Below are 24,273 nucleotides of genomic sequence, written 5' to 3' on the forward strand. Positions count from 1 at the left end.
GTTTCTTTTCCACTATAATATAAGCTTTGAAAAGTAGGGGCTCATTCTGGTTACTTGCTATGGCCCCAGAACAATGAACAGTCTATACTGTACACAGTAGATGCTCCATAAATAAGTAAGACTAAATGAAATAAACCAAAATTAAATATTTCAAATATTTTTAATTCCCTTTTTAATGTTTCTTTAAGAAAAATCAAGGTAGAAATTATAATTTTCAGAAAAAAACTAATATTTTTTATCTGAAAAACTACCCTTGACAAACACTGTGTGGTTCAAAGATATTTTAATTCAGGCACTGAAATGATACCTCCAATTTAAGGATTTATGAAAGATGATTTAAAAAGAAAGTGGAATACAATCAACAAACATAATGTACATGCATAAGAAATTCAACTATGGTCATAAAATTGCCAATAAAACCAAAAATCAAATTAAGGTAAATCATCACATGCAATTTATTTCAATTATAAGGACATCATCACACTGTGAAAGTAATTGCACAGGCCATGGGCTACTGTATTGTGCTAAGTATCACCGAGGGAAAAAAAGAAACAAATTCATGAAAAATCTGAGTACAATAAATCTCTGTAAAATACAAAACTAAGATTTGGAATATGTACTATACCCTAGTTGTAAATCCACCTTTATTAATAAGGGCCATGTAAAATTAAAATCATTATGAAAACATATTTTAAATAGAAAACTAAAAGTTTTATAAACAATTTGAACCATTACCCATAATGGGGATATGCAACTTTAAAACACTTGATAAATAAAAATGTGCTGAAGAAATTATAGAGTACATTTAAAATCTTATATTCATTGTAGTTGCCTCATATTTATCAGTGAATATTAATTTGCAAAAACCCTTCTCATATTCTGACAGGTAAGCTACTCAAACTGAAAAATATTGTTATTCTGACAAGGGTAACTCTTAGAAAAGTGGTCTATTTTAGTATCATGTCTACTATATTTTAAATATTTGAACTTATCTAAAATGCCCCAATTCCTTCTTATTCCTTCATAGTTTATTGCTTCTTTTTAATTATATCTCTTGATGACTAGATACCAAACCACCTCTCCCTACTTCTTTTATTTAATGAGGCCTTCATGTTAAATTCAATATATATTTGTTCAATGACTGTTCTCTTAAAAGGAGAAAGTGGTTTTTTATTTAAAAATGGCATTTGGCCAGCACCTCCTGATGTAAACCTTTTGACTCACACTAAAATGCTTATTAAGACAAAGGAAAAAGTCAAGGACTCAGCACTAAAAACTATGGCTGGCAGTTAATATCCTACCAAAAAGAATGTCTTTAAACGCCAGCACTGATGGAAGTGGATACACAGAAAAGGAATAAAGGAAAGTAAAACAAAATGTAAAGGACTAGATAGACAAATGCCATGAAAGAAACCATACTTGATTTCTATTAAGTTTTTTTTTAAATTAAAGTTAACTTTTCAGAACCAACTCTTCCTTGCTCTTCATGTAAAACTACTGAACCTATTTAAACAGAAGATGCATCCACACTAATGTTGGTACAAACTTTAAGACATTGTAAACCAAGTGATTTTCTTTTGAGTAATTACATAATGAAAATCAATAACCACACTAGAACAATGAATCAAGAACTGAAATACATGGAATGAGAGGAGCAAAGCCAGGGGCTCTGAAGTCAGACCTTGCCAGGTCTGCAAATCAGCTCAATACTTATTCTGGTCCAGAAAGTGATTAAGCTTCGGAGCCTTTGGCTTATGACTTCTCAGGTGAACATAATATTGCCTAAATTGTCATGCTCGCACAAGGTAAGAGAATGTGATGACACCTGACACATAGCCTCAGCAAATGGTGGTTATTATTATCTATATTATTCAAAGTGACAATCCGGTTAACTCAGTATTTACTTCAGTCTTTAGCTTTCTACTGTCCCTGAAGATCCACTTTTGCGGAGTTAGTCATAGACAAAATTTAAAAATAAGAAAATTTTATCTTAGGTGTTTTGCTTCCTTCCCTTTTAACATCCTTATTTCACTTCTTGAGTTTTTTGTTACCTATACCAATACCACACCACCTTCAAAATTACCATTTTCTAAAGTGATTTATCAAATCTAAAGAGTTTGCTAATGTGTCAGATAAGCCAATCAATGGCTTAGTGTGTTAACCTGTTCAGGTTATAGGTGAATTTCACCCTTCATCTTTTTGGAGGTACATCTTATATAGAAATTTTGAATATAAGAGTTTTAGGAACCTTAGGCAGAGCTGGTCATTGAAGCTGGCTGATTTAGATCACTGCTGAGTTCCTCAACCACTGCACTGCAATCAGACACAGCCTTATCAGGGATACTACTAAGGAAACTGAATTCCAAGTCCCTGGTCTAACCTGTGAAGTAAGGATGGTCAGGACCAAACACACAAAGTACCCTTTCTTTAAATTTTGCTTATAGAAATGAGTAGCCTAGGTCAAAGTACATATATTAAACAAAAGCAGGTACTTTTTCTTGAATTCTCAAAGTCTACTTTTTTTTTTTTTTTACATAACAAACTATTTTTATTGATCTTTTTTTTTCTTTTCTTTTCTTATTTGAAACTGGGGATTGAACCCAGGGCTTTGCGTATACAAGTCAAAACGCTTTACCACTTAGTTATATCCCAGCCCTGAACTATTTTTATTGACTAAAATAAATTTAATTGAAGAACTTTTGAACAACAATTCCTGGAGATTCAATGTGAAATAGTTTCCATCCCAATAACAGAAATTGGTTCAGTCACTCAAATCTGCAAAAAACAGTGTTCCCTTGAGCTATTTCATGAACCGTTTATTTGGAAGACAATTATAGTAATGCAGATATCTAAAGTTTTATTATAACTTCTTAATTAAGTCAGTTCATGCATTATGGCTGATTAGCACCATACAATGAGAAGTTTCAACCGAAACCAAAGTTGGACTTATTTAATACTAATAAGCTGGAATAAATAAAATCATTATAAATCATTATGCCCTGGCTGTTCCCATCTTAAGAAGAAACAATTTCTAGTCCCAATAAACAGAGTGTATCTGCTACTTAATAACTCCATCCTCATTCCTTCACAGCAAATGCTCCAGCAGAATACCTTAAGAAAATGTTGCTAATTTCAATTATGTGAAATGGATGAGATGCAGAGAACAGACAGTACTCCCGGAGGGTGCCTGCCAACTCCATCTACTCTTCCTCTTTTCTCTGTGAAGGCCAAACCTGCCAGTCTGAAAATTTGTCTGACCCTCAGGTTTAGCCAAAAAGAATGCTGAGCTGGCTTCACATTATCAAAAGGGGGTGGAAGAAGACCAGCATGAACCAAAAAACTATTAAATGAAACTAGTCTAATATAGGGAGATAAACATGGGAATCTAAATATTTTTTTTTAAAGATTCTATAACAGAACATGGGTAAGGTCAATTGGAAATAAAACTGCAAGGCTTTAAACGGTTTTTGCAGAAATCTCTCCCTGTGTGTGCATGGGAATGGAATGCAGCTTGTCAGCAGTTTATCTCTGATACTAGTTAGAAAGCAAAGGCTTTGATATTTCTCCATGTCTTTCAGAGGGATTGCACAATAGAAGGAAAAATAAAAAGGGAAGGGCAAGGGGGGGCAGCAGGGAGTGAAAAGTAAGCCTATACCTAATTATACTACAAGTAATCAGCTGCCCTGCAGTGATGTCCTAGACATCATGATACACTGCTGCATGATCCACCGCAAAATTTCATTCTCTTATTTCCTCCTTCTCTCTCCCTCTCCTTTTTTATATTCTTCCTAGAAAGAGATCACAACAATTGAAAGAAAATCACTTCTACTTCCAGAAAAGAAAAGTAAGAAGAAAAAAAAAAAGTTGCTTTTCCAGGCTTGATGTCTATGAGGTGTCTTGAAGAAACCACAAGGGCTCCTGCAGCCTAGTGAGTGTGTCCTTCTGCAAAACCTGCCCTTATCCCTTTCAGGAACTGACTTATGGGGATGGGTAAGAAGAAAGTCAGTTCTACTACAGTCTTGATTCTCCAATTCTGTACCTTGACCCAAGTACCAGCAACAGGTTCACACATATGAGTTATAAAAAAATGGTTTCAAATCAAAGAACAAACCCCTTGTATGCATGTACATTTCTGATGTGTCTGTTCAGGGAGGTCCATTCTATCTACTCCCTTATTCTCTGGGAATGAGTGATATCAACTTGCATATAATTAGATATAGAAATGTATATTATAAAGTATCATCTTCAACCATTAAATCAGAGGGAAAGAACCATTTTAAATTACAACAATCAATGCTAATGTCATACAGAAAAATTAATACTGTCATATGTTACTGATAGTATAATATAAACCTTTTGAGAAAGTATTTAGTAACTTCAGTTCAGTATGGTGAATTGAATTTTAGAGGAAAATCTCTCCATTAGCCACAAACAAAGTACTGAATAAGATAAAACATTTTTTACTACCTAATTAGGCTTGAAACCAAGAGAGAAAAGTCTCCAAAAAAAAAAAAAAAAGTCATGGCGAGGAGGTGGCCAGCTGCAAGGCAGAGAAGGCTTGACCTGAGTTAAATGCTCAAAGCCACAAAGTGTTGCTCCATTTCTCAAGATTAAATAAAACCCTATTGTGTTAGTCAACTTTCCATTACAGTGACAAAATATCTGATAAAATCAATTTAAAAAGGAGGAAATATTTTTTGGCTCAGGGTTTCAGGGGTTTCAGTCCATGGTTGGTTGACCCTGTTGCTTTGGGCCTGTGGCAGCACAGTGAATCATGATAGATGTGTTAGTAAGCTTTTTGTTGTTGTGACCAAAATATCTGAGCAAGTTAGAGGAGGAAAAATGTATTTTAGCTCATGGCTCAGAGGTTTGATCTATGGTTGGCTGGCTCCATTGCTCTGAGTTTGAGGTGAGGAAGAACATCATGGCACAGGGCATGGTAGAAGAAAGCTGCACAGCTCATGATAGCCAGGAAGCAGTGAACATGATGAGCCAGAGAAAAAACACATAATCCCCAAGGGTTTCCCCCAGGGACCTACTTCCCCCAGCCATGCCCCACCTACCTATAGCTACCACCCAGTAACCCATTCAAATTATTAATCCATCAAATGGCTTAATTTACTAATGAGGTTACGGCTCTCATAAAATATTGTCACTTCACCTTCTATACTAACACTGGAGCTTTTGGGGGACACTTCACAGCCAAGGAGTGGATGGCAACAGAGGCCTACTCACCTCATGGCAGCTGGGAAGCAAGGAGAGATAAGAAGGGTCCAGGGTCCTATATCTCCTTCAAGGGCACACCCCAATGACCTAACTTCCCCTGATTAGGCTCCACCTCTTAAAGGTCCCACCATAGGCTGGTGTTACCTACCAAGTGTTCCACCACATGAACCTTTGGGGGTACATTCAAGATACAGACTACAATACCCCATTAAGAGTGTCAGCCCTGACCAATGGTAAAGAAGTAGAAGCCTGGACAGTGCTGATGGCTAAGATGTCCATACTCATGATGCCTGAGACTCCCCACTGTAACCCCAGGAAGATATGACAATGCATTACACCTGTCCAGGACTGGTTAACACTTAGCTTCTTTGTCAGTATGGTTCTCTCACCTGGAACATGAGGGAAGTCAGTGTACCATAACAGAACAAATGCAAAATACCGATAAAGGTATATGTAAAAGATGTTCATCACCATTTTAATAATATATTCAAAACTGAGAACTCATGTTAATGTCCATTGATAGTAGACTATTAAATTGTTATGAATTCACTTAGTTGAATAGTAAGCTTTGATGAAAAGGAAAGACTGTAAAGCACATTAGAAAATGTATATGAAATAAATCTAAGTGAAAAAGCATGCTGGAAATTTCTGTTTAATAATAATAACTATATAAAACGCACAGAAAAACATAAGTAACTAGAAGCAAAATAACATGATGCTAGAGACTATGCTAAGGGAGTGAGGTTATAAAATCTTGTCCTTTCTGTTACACTGAAGTTAAGAGAATTAATTAAATCATCTGCATTAGATAACACCTTCAATTGAAATTTTTCAACTCTTGAATCACAGTTTTAATGTGAATCTTGGAATCTTAAGTGAAAATTTCTGAGCTCTTTTCTCTTTATTGACATAAACATCTCCAACACAAGTGGTGCTCTACTCTTCATTCACACTTTAAATGACACCACTAAGGGCAAAACCATTTCAGACAAAGTAGGAGCTCTTGATATGCAGTCTCAGGTCTTTGTCACTTGCAGGAGCTGTCAGAGATGGCACAGCACTTCAAACAATACCACTGAATTAATAACCCATTACTGGGTCCTTCCAAACAGACCACACTTTTAACCTATTCCTCAAGATTTTAGGACATGATATAAATGATGTTCACCTGAATTTTAAATGCTATTTCTATAAAGAGTGATATAAATCAAGCCCAAATCTCCCATAAAAATAAGAATAATTTCTAGTAATGCCTAACTAAGCTCTAATGCCTAATTTTGTATAGAAAAACATATTTAGTTACTTTATGACTTATACTTTGAAACTTTTTAATGAATATAGTTCAATCAAAAACAATAAATAGGGCTGGAGCTGGGGCTCAGTGGCAGAGCACTTGCCTAGCATGTGTGTGGCACTGGGTTTGATTCTCAGCACTGCATGTAAATAAATAAAACAAAGGCGCATTGAGGACTAAAAAAATTAAAAACAAAAACAAAAATGCATTTATATTTAGAATGTAATGTGGCATATAAATTTCTAGCATTATACCTTAAGAATTCTTAAATATTAAGAGTTCCTTCAAAATTTCAAAAATTTAGTTTTAAGAGAAAAAATTTCTCAAATGGTTCAAATGAATAGTTGAAGATCTGTTTCAGGAAGTTTAAGGCAAGAGCACTTGGTGACCAAAAATCCAATCTAGATTTATCTGCTTTCATCGTGACATTCCTGCAGAGATCAAGTTTATTCTGTTGCCTGAAAAACAGAATGTCTTTCTGCTTTCTCATCAGCATTAAGAAGTTTCACCTTGAACCCTTATCTTATGCAAGATGTATCTGTCTTCAAATTGCAGAGTCAACATGTTCACACAATTTTTTTTTTATCCCTTGAGTCTCACTATGCTGATATTTCACTGTCAAGATGCTTCAGACTTCCTCAAGTGACTTCAGGCACAAGCTTTGTGTCTGAGTTCACAAAATTGGTCCTATTGCAGCTATAAATCCCAATATAGGCCTTTAGAAAGTAGTTTTTTTAACTCCTTAAGTCAACTATAAAAAAAAACAAACAAACAAACAAACAAAACCTAAGCTTCTGTATGACTACAGAGTAAGAAGATTAATTAAGAAACAAATCAGACTCACCATGAGCTGTGGCCCTTGCCCTTTGTGCATACATTTCTGCCTTTGTAATTTTACTGCTCCCTTTCCACAAAAGATTAGTGGTTAACACAATGAACAACCATTTATAAAGATCTAGGCCTTTCCAGAACCTGGCTAAGAGCCTTGCCTTCTTCCAATGATGCTATCATGACTCAGAACACTTCTGTACTTGCCTTTGGGGACAATTCCCTAGCCAGGCAAGACAATCATTCTGGTTATCTTGAATTTGCCAGACATTTATTCTCCCCAGGGGGAGGTTTTCTCTGTTCTGCTTATCTCCCCTCAACAACCACCCTCATTCCTCCTAACCAGGGGACTCCTCAGCCACAGCAAAACTATCCGGATTGGAAGCCAGTGGGTGAGGCGGCAGTGGAGGGCAGAGGTAAAGGCACTCAATTAGAGCTGGAAGGCTAATGCTTGGGAGGGAGGGAGCCACCACCCTATGACAGCCATTCCTGGGCCAGCTGTCTGCTGACCCTTGGGGACACAACTGAACCGTACCTCTATAACAAGGTTAGAAATTAGACACATGCTCCAAGTCAAAGGCAGAATATAACTGGCATGCCCCAGAAACTGTCTAACATTCTGACTACATTTTATTTTTCAGAATTGCCTGCGAAAGATAAACTTATTGGATTACTGAATTTTAAATAATAATAATAATAATTTAAAAAACACTTTTAATTCACCATCCTAAAAAAGAGAAATCAGAGTAAAAATTTAATTTAAAAACAGGTATTTCAAATGCAGATTTTTTTTGTTTGTTTTGTTTTTGCAGAGCTTGGTTCACTTGGCTGCTATGGAATTAAACGTAGATGTTAGAATCAATTCATTTTGAGTTCCCATTGCAGGCCTTTTGTAAATTCTCTGAACCTGTTTCTCTTCCAAAAACCACATGCCTCACAAGGAGATGTTAAGGACTGAAGGACACAGTAAAAGTGAAACTGCATGCTACAATATCTGATAACAGCTACAGACATTCAAAACTTTTTTGCCTTTTCCTTTACTACAATTATATTTAGTTTCCTTTGACAAAAAAAAATTAACTGTATATAATTATGGGAACAAGGAGATGTTTTGAAATATGTATATATTATGGAGTGATTAAATCAAGAAAATTAACATATTCATTATTTCATATACTTATGTTTTATGGTGAAAATATTTAAAATCTATACTTTTAGCAATTTTGGAATTTAAAACCATGCTGTGCAGTAGATTCTGAAAACTGATTCCCCTAGCACCTTGGGTGATGATGATAATGGTGATGTTGCTAAGAAGTTCTGAGTTTTTGTTGTCTACTAGTTACTGTCCCTCCATTGGAACAAGAGGACTCTGAGGCTTAGAAAAGTCAAAAACTTTTCCCAAAGCCACCAAGAAGCAGTACTGGGTGTATAATTCATATCAGTCTGACTCCAGAGCCAATGTTGTTTTTCACTATGATATGCTTGCTCCTTTTCTTATCAGAGATTATAGAAACATGTTTCCTCTTCATTCTGCTTCTTACAGATCTGAACTTCAATCACATATAACTATGCATTTTAAATTCACTTAAGAAATATAAATCATAAATTGCCAATCACAGGTATGTATTTAAGTGCCTCAAGGGACATTTTGGTGACAAAAACAGAAAAAAAAATCAAATGAGAAGAAAACAATATATCATGAGAATTCAGTTTCATTCAAATCAATGTACTGTAAACTAAAAGCCAATGCTAATCACTACATCATATGCTTTGTGTTGAAAATCACAACTTTAAATCTCATCTACAATTTTTTAAAAAACTTCCCCCTTCTCCTACATCAAAGTTTCCTGACTCCACAGCTTCCTGGCTCTTCTGGTTTCTATTTCTGCCTTTTACTGTGGACCCAGAATCATTAAAATATACCAACCTGCCTCCTCTCACTTGACTACAGGACTTTCTCCTTCACCTAGATATAAGAGAACCAAACGGATTCCACACTACTCATTTAGTACTTAGTTACAAAAATAATGCCATGGGGAAAGTTCCACTCTAACACGGAATATGAACTTTCTCCTAAGCTACTTTTTTTTTTTTTTTTGGCACAAAAGTCATGTGCACGCTGGCAGAAAAAGGAGAGGAGGGAGGGATCAGCAAAGCTTCAAACAAGAAAGTAAAGGGCCAGACCCAGGCAGACAACCAAAAGCAAGCAGAGGAAAACAGGGTGGCAGCCGTAGTAGATAACATGGTCATAACAACAACGAGGACGATGATAAATAATAACCTTTGGGATGAAAATCAAGAAAGGAAGTAAATGAGGAATGAAACCAAAATAAAGCACAGAAAAGCAAACAATTCCTGTAAGTCTCAAGGGGAGAAAAGGGGAAGCGATGACAGCATTTAGATTCAGAAATGGAAGCAAAAGTAGGACAGTAATTCAAAGGACTTGGGCCGGTTAGAGACCATGAGACTTGTGATGGGGAGGATTAGAAGGTTGAGGTCATGGTTTACTTAATCCACCAATGAGCACATTGTTCCAGTGCCTGGAAAGTGGAAGCTAAATTCCTCAGCAGCCAAACAAGCTTCCCAACACTTGGTAGCAACAGACGAGAAAGAAAGACACTTTTAACAAGAAGAGAAAGATGTCCCAGTGAGGATAACCAAAGTAGGCCACTGGGGGGATTAGCAGCCTCTCCGGTATTTTGCTTTTAACAAAACCAAATAATTCAATGTGTGTCATCCATTAGGAAGTTGGGCTTTATAAGAGTTTCGATAACTAAAGATCCTGTCTCCTATGGAGAATACAACAGCACCCAAACCTACACATTAAAAACTACTTGAGCACACCCTGCCTGGATGGAAACAGTAATTCTAGAGGTCTGCCTTGGCACGCTCTCCCATCTGTCAGGGATAATTGATGGGAGTCACACTTGTTCTTCAGCTGCTGTGCATTTTTTTCACTTATCATTGGTTTGAATCACACCACTCAGCATTAGAACATAATCATCTGTTTCCCTCTCTCAGCACAAATAATACAAAATCTATGCAGTGGTGCATGCAGGATTCCATTACCATGTACTTGTATCACATAGGGGAGAAATCTTACACTTTGTTCAAAATTGTAGACTTGAAAAGGACACATTTCTGAGAATTATATGGAAGAAACCCACTCAATTATTTCCATTTATTTGTTATCACATTTTAATCAGTAGTTGAGAAATCTGACTGTTGCATCTTTATCTGCCAAGTTATAAGATACGGATGGGGGTAACATTAATATGGGATACTCTTCACCACAGGTTTTACTGGACCCTTTATTCTACAGTTCTCAAATTAAGACCAACAAGCCTGAAAGCACAACTCCCTTCACCACTGACCTCAAACGTGTATCCTCTAAAAAATAAATGGTGGCAAGGTGGTGGAATATGGGTACAACAAGAATGATAAGAAAAAAAAAAACAGGAAGAAAATGAGGAAATTTACATGGAATTTAATATTATACTGAAGTCACCATTCCCTAATAGACCTCTAATCCCTAGAATACTTTTGCCTTCATTTATTTTCCTTATGAAAAAAATCTCATAAGGGGTCAGTGAATATTAATCAATAAAAAAATAAAAGGCCAATTTAAAAATCAGTATTCTGCAAAATGCCAAATCAATAAGTAAAAGGTAATCTCTGAGTTGATCACTGGAAAATTGAGATTCTATGTTCCAAGCTCATTTTAGATTGTATTCATAACATGCAATTCAAAGATATTTTTTTAGACATTATACTTCTATTAAGTATAGGTGTCCTGAAAACACCTTATGGCATAAAACATAAAAAACAAAAGATGCTTAAGATAAGTATATAATTTTTAAAACTAAGGAGTTTATTCAATTCTGAAAATATCTTTTTGCTAATGTAATCAATTTAGAATTATCCCCCCTTCCATTAATGTAGTGTACTGCTGGTGTGAATACTCAGTCAGAGACAGAAAAAGCTTCCTTAGAATGCACGCATTCGGACACTCACATATCTCAGGCAACAAATTTAGATAAATTATATTCTAGAGTGTCAATTTCTCTAATATGCATACAAATATGAAATTTATTCCATTTTCCTAGAATACCTAATTAACTTAAGGACCAAAATTTCCTTAGGATATTATGAAAGATTATATATTTAAGAATGAAAGAATGAACAGTTGTGATTTTCAAACACTTAATAAATTTTTCCTTACATCATTTTATATTCATATAAAAAGAATGATGAACAAATCAGAGCTGTCATCTGACATCTGTTACATATGCTCTTGTGTTTATATATGTTGGGTTATATATAACACATCATATAACATTAAGGGTTCATGTTTCTCAAAATAGATTCTAATGTATAATGACAATTAGCTGTGGTCACAAAGGCATTTTCGTTTGTTTTTTTGTTTCAACCAGTTAGTTACATGAAACTTTTCAGGTGATTATTCATTTTTTATCACCATTTAAATAGAATGTATATTTGGCATTTAGATTCTCAAATATATTAAAATACTTATTTAAGATCAAGATATTGGCACAATGTGGCAAGGTTTTATATTTTGCCAATCAATAAAGAGGAAGGAATAGAGATATAAATGGAGAGTGGGAGTACTGAATGATGAACCCCATTACATACACTAAGTGTTCTTGGTAGCTTAAACAGACATGAGACTTCAGAGCAAAGGAATCATCACATGATCAATGACAGCAATCAATGACACACTCTGATGCACTGATTTACGTTCAAAAGGAAAAAGAAAACATCATTACTCTGATCTTGTTAATTTGCAGATAATTTGTTGGTGGTATAATTAGGATCTATCATATTTTGTAAATGTTTCAGTTTTATAACTATATAACAGTTTAAGAGAAATATGCATAAGGTATGTGAAAAGTATAAATATGTTTAGTGTATATTAGAGTGTTAAGTCAAAACCAGATAATCTGTATGTTTTTTTCCCTTTAAAGATGGTCTGAACATTTCTCAATATTAAAAAAAAAAATACTGCATAAAACTTTTCAAAGGAGTCTTTATCATTTATCTGCTACCCAGAGGAGTCCAATAAGGCTCAACCGCATTTCCAAGCTTAGGCAAATGGAGCAGAGGTGGGTTACCTCACTGGTCTCTAATTACACTTTAAGCATTGACAGAATGGCAATTTGTAAACCTAAAGTATAATGCTTTTCCCATAATATCACACTACACATAACAATGAATTTGAACTACAATTTTAAAAGTTTAGAAAAATAACAGATAAAAAAAAGACCATTAGTTTTTGCTCTTTTTCTAAAAAAGAAGTAGAAGAAATGAGAGAAGAGATACACTTAAAAGGTATTCACAAGACAGAAAGCATCCAGTGAAATTGGAGATGAGATCTGCTGGGGCGTCAGCTGAGGAAGAAATGAATCCCTGCCAGCTCCAAGTGCCAACTTCCTCGTGCACCTGTGGTTAACCACTGATGTCACAAGCAGGCTAAAATGGGAATGATGTTCCTGCAAGAGGAAATTTAAAATAAAATATCCCAAGACCAACAATTCTCTGAACTTGAATGGGAGACTTTGAACCAGAGCTAACAAGACCTGGCAGGCCTTGCTTGTCCTCACCGAAGTAAAGACTATTTATTCCTTATTTATTGGAAGCACTAAGTCACCTTGAAAGATTAAATTGTGTTTGACGTCAAATACTGCCATTAGTCAACTACAGGCTCTAGAATATACAGGAAGGTATAAACAGACATATCCGTAGAGACTGAATATCCCTTGTCTTAAATGCTTGGGACTAGAAGTATTTCAGATGTCAGAGGTTTGTTTGTTTGTTTGTTTGTTTTGGATTTTAGAGTATTTACATAAACCTTAAACATCCCTAATTTGAAAATGTGAGATGTGAAATGCCCCCAAACCCAAAACTTTCTGAACATCAGGTCAGCACTCAAAAAGTTTTGGATTTTGAAGTATTTTGAGTTTGGGATTTTCAAATTAGGGGTGCTCACAACCTGTATTTGAAAACAAAAAATAGCAGCAAAAAACAATTTTGAAGGAATGGATTCATCATCTATTTATTCAGTGCCTATTATATGTCAGGCACTGTTTTTCACCAAAATAAGCATATAGATTCCTTTTCCACTTCAAATTTATAGGCATTGTCTTGTTATGTTGACAAATGGTTAGTTCAAATTTGATAAGGGTTATGACTGATGTAAGAACAATGTATAGGAGGAAATGGTACTTGAAGGAATTCTGAATTAGGGGGTGGTGAGCAAAGTGAAAATCTAGCTAAACTTTGGGTTTACACTAGTATTTGAGAAAACCAATTGAACTGGTCCTCACTCTTCTTGTCCATATCCCACAGCAGTTTGTCCCTTGAAGCCTGAAATGGGGGGAAAGAGGTGAGGGGAAAAGGCAGGTATGAGTGAAACATAAGGTAGAATCCACAGAAAAATGGGGAATGGTGAATCAACACAGATAACCAAGACAGATGGAAGAGGCAGGGAGAATGGAAATGGCGGGAACTGAGACAGGAACAGAAAAGGAGGCAGAGAGGAGAGACCTGGAGAAAACAGAAAAGCTTTCCTTTTGAACATAGCTGAGGTATCTAAGGAAGAATGTGTATTAGGAGATGTCTGGTCACCACCAAAAAAAAAAAAAAAAAAGGTTGCTGGAGTTTGGGAGACACATCAGAGCTAAATATTGAAATTCTGGCATCATCTCCACATAAGGGCAGCTAAAGTGATAGGAATCAATGAAGTTAAAGAAAGGTGTACTTACAGGGCAGAAAAATTAAAGCAAAAAACAGACACTGGAGAAATAAATTAACAGAGAAGACGGGGTTAAGAGAGGCCTTTCTGGAAAGACAGAAAGTAAAAATGAAGAGAATGTACAGAAAACAAAAAAAGACAGCAGTGCTTCAGGGCTTCAGAGGGAGCAGAGTCTGTCATTTGCATAGGCTTCTCCAGGGACTTGGGGATGTGTTCATTGAGGGCTTCTAAGAAGCAAGATGTTATAGCTGCAACTGGTCAAAAACTCGGTCATTTTCTGCTCTGACTTCCCCTCCGCAGTGTGTTGGTTGCCATTACTGCAGCTGTGAGGAAGCATTATTCAGGTTTGCCTAAGCAGAATTTGAGGTGGGGATGTCTTAACTCTGAGTTTTGAGGATCTATGTGATTTAAGGTCACTTTGATGTAGTGAAGTAACTGGCAGAGCCCTAGGGAGAATAAGCTCCAGGAATACCTTGTACCCTTCTGTACTGACTCGTCTGGAGTCACGACTTAAGGTACAAGGACTGTATCATGATGAGTCCCACAGAGCTCACGTGGGAAGCTTCTGAACACTGAAAGAGAAACAAGGTCTGAAACCCAGCCAAAAACTTGTGTGTAGAAAAACCCTTCCAATCGTCATCAACACAAAACAAATTAGGAAGAGGCTCTGCTTCTCCATGACTGGTCAAAACAGAAGTTCACTTCTGTCAGTTTAACAATTAACAATTAAAAACATACCAAGCCAAAGAAAGAAAGAAAAAGAAAAATTATGTTTTGATTAAAAAAATGATAGAAAACAGAATTTATCAGCATGTCTGAGTTTATAAGACACAAACCTGAAAGACAACTAGAAGTTAATCTTTGTGAGAAGGTATGTTTCCTACATACCCATTCCAGTAGAGCTCCCACCAGGTTTCTCCTCAGACCCTTCTCCTGACCACTCTGTGGTCTGATGGAGTGATATCTCAATAAAGCCTCCTTCGGTGGCCTTTTAAAGTCTGCTTCCTTTGGTGGCTACCTGCCTCGCCTGATCTTACAGTCTTCATTAATGTGTCCTGTCAGCTTTTCCCTTAGTAGGTAGCTTGAAAGGGGACCTCCTTGCCAGAGATTTGAAATGATGAAAGGGAATCCGAGAGAGTACAAAAAAGGTGACATTACCTGGGAGCTCAGGTAGACTTTGAGGCACTCATCACACACGGCCTTCTTGCAGCAGGGCAGGGGCTTGATGGGCTTGTCTTCCAGGCACACCCGGCACATCAGCACCGTGAGGGGCGCATAGGGATCCCCTACCCCGCCCAGGCCAGAGTAGGGTGGAGCTCCTAACAGGCCCGGCACAGAGAATGGCTCAGAGAATGGCTCAGGCGCCAGGTAGAACTCCAGCTCTATGCTGCCGCCATCGGGGGAAGGGGGGGGGGGAAGGGGGTCAGCTGGGAGTGACAGCCTGGGGCTGGGGAAGGAGGACTGGGGGTTGGAGGTGTCGCTCTCCACGCAGTACACAGAGCAAAAGACTTGTCTCTTGGCTGGGGGCAGGCGCCGCTGACCCAGCACGTCCAAGACCACTCCATCGGGAGCCAAGGCGTGGGTCTTGGGCTCCGTCTCCTCCCTGGGGGACGCCTCCTGCTGTTCATCCCCTCTCTCTTTTCTGTCCCCAGCTTCCTCCTCCTCCTCCTCCCGCTCCAGCTGCAGTTGCAAAGTCTGGGGATTGAGGGGCCCGGTGAGTGCCAGTCCCGCGGGCTGCCCCAGTGCTTGGCTCTTCCTCCACTAGGGCGCTCCCGGGCTCCTCATGGGCTCCGGGGCGCTGGTGTCCGCACAGCTTGAGTCGCTTCCGCAGCCGCCGCCGCTCGACTCAGAGGAGTCGCCGCGCGGCCCGGGAGCCCCGGCGCTGTCCCCCCGCGGCCTCGGGGACTCAGGATGGCCCGCGGAGCCCCCGTCAGGGCCCCGCGCCTCCTGGGGCCCGCCGCCGCCGCTCACCGTGCTCTGCTCCTCGCCCATCGCCGCCCGCGGCCCGCGCCGCCGCTGCCCATCCAGCCGCCGGGACCCCCACCCGGCGCCGGCGGGCAGCGGGGGCAGCGGCTCGGCTCCACTCGCGGCTCCGCTTCTGCTTCCGGGTCCCTCCTCCGGGGCTGGGACGCCCCAAGCTCCCTCCAGGGAGCCCGTGCTCCCGGGCCGCGGTGCGTGGGGAGCCCGGCCCGGCCCGGCCCGCCGCTCCTCCTTCTCGGCTGCGCGCACCAGTAGGTGCTGGAGCTCGAGCCTGCCGCCAGGGCCCCCGGGGGAGAGGCCGGAGAGGGCGACCTCCCTCTCCTCGAGCTTCATTCACCTAGAGCCCTGCTCGCCACCCCTCACCCCACCCCTCTGGCGCACACCTCCCCACACGTACACACGCGCGTAAGCACCCGCGCACACACTCACACACCCGAGTGGGTGTGATCTAAAGAGCTGAGATGCGCTTTGGCGCCCAGCGTTCACACTCGGTCTCAACAAAACCCTTCAGGTCAGGCAGACTCCCCTTTGGGCTACACATAAAGTAGAACTTCCTACCAAACTACTCAATATTGCAAGCTGGAACTAGAAAACCCTGACTGTTTAAGGATGTTAGGTTGGAAGACACAATGCTAAGGATTATTCAAAATGCTGTTATATACTACTGTTTTCTGCCCAGTGAGGCAAGAAGGATCTTTGAAACCCACAAGAAATCCAAGAAGCACTTTCAATCTACTTCAGCTGCAAGTAAGGACAAGGGCTAATAACTGATCAGCGATTTATTCCTTTTTTTTTCCTCTCTCTCTCCCCAGTGTTCTCTCAGGAAATTTTGTATGTGTGTTTCTTTGATTTTTTTTCCTAAACCTTTTTTAAATGGGCAGCACAAGGTAACTATATGATCTGGCCTAATTAATAAATTGGATCATTGGTGGAAATCGTGAGGAGTTTCATTAACATAACCATATTCATCCCCAAAACTGTTTCCAGGACAACAATTATATTTGAGCCAGAACTTAATTATGTGTTGATCTATCTTTATTATACAGGAAGTATTAGTCACCCATACACTGGTGTATTTTAGTTCCCTAAAGCCAATGAAAACATTTTTGGGAAACCAATCTTTGGGAGTTTTTTTGTTTTGTCTTGTTTTTTTTTTTTTTTTTAACTTTGTCTTGGGAAGGAATTCAATTTACACAGGAAGGAGCTGTTAGGTGTGTAGAATTTTTTATTCTATCTTGAAGCTGTTATTGGTTTTTTAAAAAATATTTTCCAAATTAGATGCAGATGTCATCAAGGTGACTAGCTGTACAGTACTAATAAAGCAATGTACAGTACAAAGAACATTTCCATCATATGTATCCAATGCTCAGGTGCACCTGGAAGGGATAAATTTGATCACTCCAAGTGCCATGTCATTTATCGGTCTGAAACATGAATGGCGAATTCTTATTTTGAAGATGAAAATTTTTTTTCCATCTTTGGTCAATGATTTCCTCATAACTGTTGTGTTTCTCTGAAACATGCCCTTAGTCCCCAGTGCTTATTGTTTATTTTTGTAAACTTTTTCATTGCTGTGACCAAAAGACCTGAAAAGAACAACTTTAGAGACAAAAAAAAAAAAAGGTTATTTGGGGGCTCACCATTTCAATGGCCTCAGTCCATACATGGCTGACTCCATCACTCTAGGCCACAGGTGAGGCAGAACATTAGGGCAGAAGAGTGTGGCAAAGGGAAGCAATTCAGAACATGGCACCAGGAAGCCGAGAGATTCCTGGGGTATGCCCCCAATGACCTACCTTTTTCAGCCACACCCTACCTGTCTGCAGTTAAAACCCAGTAAATCTCTATCAGAGAGTTAATGCACTAATTAGTTTTAGGTTCTTATAACCCAATCCTTTCACATCTAAGCTTCTTGCATTATTTCCCACATGAATTTTAGGGGGATACCTCACATTTAAACCATAACATAGAGATAAGAAGCCCACTTACATGGTGTACCTTTTGTATGTGCTATGTCATAAACGTTTCTCCCTGCTCTTTCCAAATGGACATTTTTTTAAAAATCCGTTTTCCAGATGAGAACAGGCTGAGAATAAGGCCAGAGTAACAATAATAGATACAAAAATGTATGTTTCCCAACATCTGTAAAAATCAAACCGCTCAAAATCCCATAATTTTGTGTCTCCCTCCCACACACACTTGTCACTGGAGTTCTGAGAACTTGATCTTCCAGTATCCACTTTGTTCTTTATCCCATAGGTTTCAGCTCTCTGGAAGTGGCTTCTCTTGACACGTAACCAACTATAAGTCATTGTTGGGATTCCTGAATGCTGCCAATAACTTCAGTTTCAATGGACTCCCCTTTTCATTGCCATGACTTCTCTCCTACAGGATTTAGCTGCCCTTTGTGAAAATAAAACCATGCTGTTCCCTATCTTCACCCTTCAAGTAGACCCAGCACTGAATTTAGAACCCAGCACCCCTGACATCCAGTTTGGGCCATGCAGAATCCCAAAAGTGGAGAAATTAGTTGAAAGACATAAGGTCAAAAAGGTGGTTCTAACATCAGTTTCCTTAGAATGCACAAAGCGCCAGTGATGATTGCATTTATGGGATCTGTGGTGCACACCCGTAATCCCAGCAACCCAGAATGCCAATGCAGGAGGATCTCAAGTTGGAGGCTAGCCTCAGCAAAGCCCTATCTCAAAATAAAAATAATAAAGGGCTGGGAATGTTGCTCGGTGGCTAAGTACCCCTGGGTTCAATCCCTGATACCAAACAAACAAAAAGGATTGACTGAAGATAGAGTTACTGTAGTAAAAACTCCACTTACCTCCCACAAACTTAATGTTCTCAAAACTTGAACAATGTGTTTGATGGCAGGCTCTATAAAATGTTAGTATAGCAACTCTCAATAACGTTCTGCCCCTACCAGTTTCTCAGCACGTCCTAATCTGCAATGAACTATGTAGACTTCAATATCAGAAGACTACCTCAGATCTAGAATTGTCAGTTTTAGAAGTGACAGGCAATTGCTTTTGATCATTATTGAATGCTATTTTTTCTGCTGCCACCTTTCTTATCTTGGCTTTTAAACATAGCTTGGTTTTGGCCCCTTAATATTTTTTTATGCAAAAATTAACTAGACAATTAAAAAGCCTAGATTTTTATTAACTTTTAGAAAAATGATATGACGTATGAGAAGCTATGAATCATTTTACTTTTTCATGTTAAAGCTAAAATGAATTTCTTATTAACTGTTGAGGAGAAGGAATACTCAACATTTTAAGACCATGAAACATTGTATAGAAAATATCTGACTTATTTGTCCACAACAGTCCCTCAATTATCAGAACATGCAAAAAGAAACAGAAATGCTTTAATTAAAAGAAATCTGTGTTCTGAAGAGGAATAAAGGAGCAGAATGGCTTCTGAGCCTACTTCTGAAAAGTCCTCCTCTCCTTTTCCCCCGGCTTCTTCTGAGGAAGAAGAAAACCTGGAATCCCAAAAGAAGTGGAAAAGAGAACATACCATTTCACTTTATTTTCCACCCAAATCACGAAGAAAAATCCAAACAGCAAAATTTATGGAAAAGTTACTCTGACAAAGAAGTGTAATTTGTTCAGAATCTAAAAGTAACAAATGTTCAAATGCTCATGAAACAGAAGAAACTAAGAGGGAGGAAGAAGAGGAGGCAGCAAGAGAAGGGAGGGAGAAGGGGAGGTTGGGAGTGGGGAAGGATTTTACCTATTCTCCAGTACTCTAAATAACTGTTTAAACCACTTAATACATTGATGTGTTTCATTCTTATGTTTGCATCTGTATGTATAAAATGTATATGAAATTTTAATACTTTTTCTTCTGCTTTTCTGTCTTTTCTTACTTAGTGCTATATCCTGAACCCTTTCATACTACAAATATCCCCATACATGATCCTGAATTGTGACCATATAACACTGACTATATTCACTATTGTGGTAACTTATTTAACCAATTCTACTGTTCTAAAAATAGATCACTTATAATTTTAATAAAATGTTTAACATTCATGTCATTTAAATCTTTTATATTAACCTAACATAACCTTTGTGCACATTCTTAATATACAATAGGAAAAAAGTCCTAACAATTAAATTGCTGCAGAAAACGGTGGACGACATGGAAGGCTTTTGATACATATCATCCCAGAAACTTATCATGAGTTTTCCCATCAATAGTGTGGATATAAGATAGCACTTGAATCATTCTAAGGAGATTTGTTTTATGCATGATATGACAATTTTAATCAGTGGATACTTTTTTAAAATAAAAAAGGATAAATCTAATATTAACTCTCAATCCTCCTCTATTTACAATTTAACATGTATGTAAATGGTTCTCTGTTACTAAGGTTAGGATTCTGATAGCATCCCTTTCTCATCTCTTTTGAATTTCTTCTTTATCTCTTCTAATTACAATTGTGTTGTAATCAATTAAACTTAATCATCATTTAATACTTTTAAGCACCCAATGCAAATTATCCATTTCTGCTATAATAATGGACATGAACAAAAAAAGATTTTTAAAAATATTTTAGTTGTAGGTGGACACAATACCTTTATTTTATTTTTATATGGTGCTAAGGATCAAACCCAGTGCCTCATGCAAGTGCTCTACTGAGCTACAACCCTAGCCCCCAAAGAAGATTTTTTAAAAGAGTAAAATAGTTTTAACTCAATGAACAAAAAAATAGGTTAATTATTAAAGATGGTTATTTGCATGCATGTTCATGACAAATTAAGGTACATAAGTCCTCCTTCCTTGTTATACTTCCATTCAAACTTTTCTCAAATATCTATTAGATTCTGTGTCAAGCTCTGGAAAATTGAGTTTCTTAATTTTTTTCAAAGGAGAAAATAATTGTACTCCCAGTTTTTTCCTTATTGTTAACTATGTTAACATCTATAAAACACTTCAAACTATCCAGAGCAGGTGTGATCTATATATGTAAGCCCAGTACCTAGCGTTCTGCATATATTTAGATCCCAAGAAAATATTTTTAAAGGAAACAAAAAAAATATTCTATAATAACTCAAACATTATATAGAACTGTAGTTTCCAAATTGTGTACCAAAGTAGTCTGAAATGTAGTAAACTCGTAGGATTACTATGGGATATTCAAAATTCTTGAAGGAATCACATCATCCTTTCAAATACTATACAAATATACTGCTAAGCTCTTTGGACCTGATTACTATGAGAAAATTCTTTTGGCTTAAAGAGCTCTGTGAAAAATAACTTGAGACATCAAGGCATCATAAGCCAAGAAAGTTTGGTTGGTTTCTGGTTGAAAATCTCAAGCATAGGGTAGAAACTATGAGGTAGAGACCCTGATTTCTAGAAACTTAAAATTTAAATTTAGGAGACACATGTGTAATAAAGCTTTAACCTTGACCAAACAAAGTTTTGACCATTGCCTCAAATTCCCGGGAGGTAACCTTTAAGCCATTAGAATGGCCTGTTGGGTGAGTATTACCTGGGGTCTTCTGGCCGTGCCATCTACTCTGTGCTAACAATGTGATTTATGGTTGGGGCTTTGAGTCATGTGATATCAGCTTGACTTCAGGAAGGGTCAGAAACTGAGGTCAACTATGTGGGTGGTCAGCTATGTCTATGTTATTGACTCCCAGTAAAAACCCTGGACGCCAAGGCTTGGGTGAATTTTCTTATTGCCAATACTCTGTGCATACGGTCACACACCATTGCAGAGAGAAATAAGCATGGACTGCTCAGATTCACTGGCAAAGGACAACCAGTGACTCTGTGCCTGGCACTCCCTGGACTCAGCCTGCCCTATGTACCTTTTCCTATTGTCGATTTTAATCTATGTCCTTTCACTGTAATACACCATAACTGTAAATAAGCCACTTTGCTGAGTTCTGTGAGTTCTTCCAGAGAGCAATTGAAATTGAGGGCGGTCTTGGGAATTTCCCAAATTATAGCACTTGGAAAGCCAAGTCCATTACCTTCATAGTTTCTATTTGCCTGATTATCCCAAGTGGTAAGATGTCATGGAGAAGGTTTGGCTTCTGGTAATTCAAGAGTAAGACAATTCAGTATGAAACAGAAAATGAATTATCTTTTTATTTTTTAAAATTTATTTATTTGTTCTAATCAGTTAAGTTATACATTACAGCAGAATGATCTTCAATTCATTATACACAAGTAAAACACAATTTTTTACTTCTCTGGTTGTACACAAAGTAGGGTCACACCTTCATGCAATCATACATGTACATAGGATGATGTTGTCCATCTCATTTCACCATCTTTCCTACCCCCATGCCCCATTCCTCCTTCCCCTTTGCCCCATCCAAAGGTTCTCCACTCATCCCCTTCCTGCCTCATTACGGATTAGCATCCACTTATCAGAGAAAACATTTGGCTTTTGGTTTGGGGGGATTGGCTTACTTTGCTTAGCATGATATTCTCTAACTCTATCCATTTACCTGCAAATGTCATGATTTTATTCTCTTTTATTGCTGAGTAATACTTCATTGTGTGTGTGTGTGTGTGTGTGTGTGTGTGTGTGTGTGTGTATCACTATATCTCACAATTTCTTTATCCATTTATCTATTGTAGGGCATCTAGGTTGGTTCCATAGTTTGGCTACTGTGAATTGTGCTGCTATGAACATTGATATGCCTGTGTTACTGTAGTACAAATTTCCTTTTTCTTGTCACAAAATAAAGTTGATTTTTTTTTTCAGATAACACAGATCAGAAACTGAACATTTCAATTTGAGGTCTACTTGAAATTAGTGATGACATTTTATGTGACAAAATCTAGCAAGATGATCAGATTCTGAAAGTTTTTAAGCCACCAGCATAAGCCATTCAGTAATATTTATTTTAGAATTAAGGCAAATAATTTTATATATTTATCTTTTAACATACTGCTACCAAGTTGGAATGGGAGATCCAAGCTGCCTTTGGGGGATGATGAATACCACAAGCTGTTTCTTAAACACTGTGAAATCGATAAAACTCAAAATATTTTTCTCAAATACTTTAAAAAATGTTCTCAACATGCAAATATCTTAAAAAGCTTTTTATTCACATATTTCTAACTCATTCACATTGTATTTTTTAATATTTATATAATTTTGGAGTTATATTTTACAACTATTAGCATCATGAGAATTATATTTGTTCCATAATTATGGGAAAAGTGCCAGATTGAGCAGATGGACATCTGTGTTCTAGCCTTGTCTTGCCATCGAGTATCCATTCACCTGCACTTTTCCGGGCCCTGGTTTTTACTTCTGTAAAATGGGTATCTCAAACTGGATGACTTTAGGGTTCATTTTAATACTAAAATTATCATTTTCAATTTAATGAATACATATTAATCCCTATTTTGTGCACTATGGTTTTGAAATACATAGGACTGTAACTTATTCCAAGCTTTGAAGAATCCTTCAATCACGTCAAGACAACAGATCTCTAACCATAATTTTATCCTAACCAGACAGATTTTGTGGGTGCAATCTAGAACTATAAACTTAGCACTATGAGAGTGGCAGCCCAAGGCTGATTTCTACTTAGGTTAGTCATATTAAGTTTCACGCAGGGCCTGGCAGGGGACTTCAATTTTTATAGTTGAAGAAGGTGTTAAAGACATTATTTAGAAGTGACTATGTCAGCAAATATGTGGTGACAGAACACGTGGTGACAGCTGCCTGAAATGGCAGGTCCTAGTCCCTTGTGAAGACAGGAAAGAGAAGCTGACACACACACACTTGTTTAGGAACTTTGTGCAGCAGAATTTCATTTGCCCTTCTAGATCCTATCTCTCCACTGGTCTACCCTCTGTGCTCCTGGAAGCTGACCCACAGAGACACACATCCAGAGCTTCAATACCCTGCTATCCTCCAAGTCACTTCAACCAGTGAACCTCCCGAGTGGGTGATCAGAGACTGGGGTGTTTATTTTTCCAGCTTTTCATCTTCCAGGCCACTGTGGGCTATCTCTGTCCTCTATTGAAAGCCATGGGTATTACCATTTCTGTGTTCTGAGAGTTTCTTTCTTTGGGCTAAAGGGAAATGTATTTGTTTCCTAGGGTTATTGTAAATAGTAACAGCCTGAAAGTGTTAAAATAAATTGGATGCCTTAAAACAAGAAGAATTTGTTGC

The 24,273-nt window shown here is 37.9% G+C and overlaps 1 protein-coding gene across 1 annotated transcript in view; it reads right to left on the minus strand.

Moving 5' to 3' along the window:
- LOC144369137 (E3 ubiquitin-protein ligase RNF217-like) overlaps positions 1 to 16,619 on the minus strand; it is a 78,491-nt gene extending 61,872 nt beyond the window's left edge. Inside the window, 1 exon segment of the mRNA XM_078028229.1 lies at positions 15,279 to 16,619. Within this exon segment, the coding sequence (XP_077884355.1) occupies positions 15,279 to 16,433 (1,155 nt within the window). The 5' untranslated portion in view covers positions 16,434 to 16,619.
- Between the last annotated feature and the right edge of the window lie 7,654 nt (positions 16,620 to 24,273).

Source organism: Ictidomys tridecemlineatus, chromosome 12, assembly GCF_052094955.1.
Source record: "Ictidomys tridecemlineatus isolate mIctTri1 chromosome 12, mIctTri1.hap1, whole genome shotgun sequence".
Lineage (NCBI taxonomy): Eukaryota > Metazoa > Chordata > Mammalia > Rodentia > Sciuridae > Ictidomys > Ictidomys tridecemlineatus.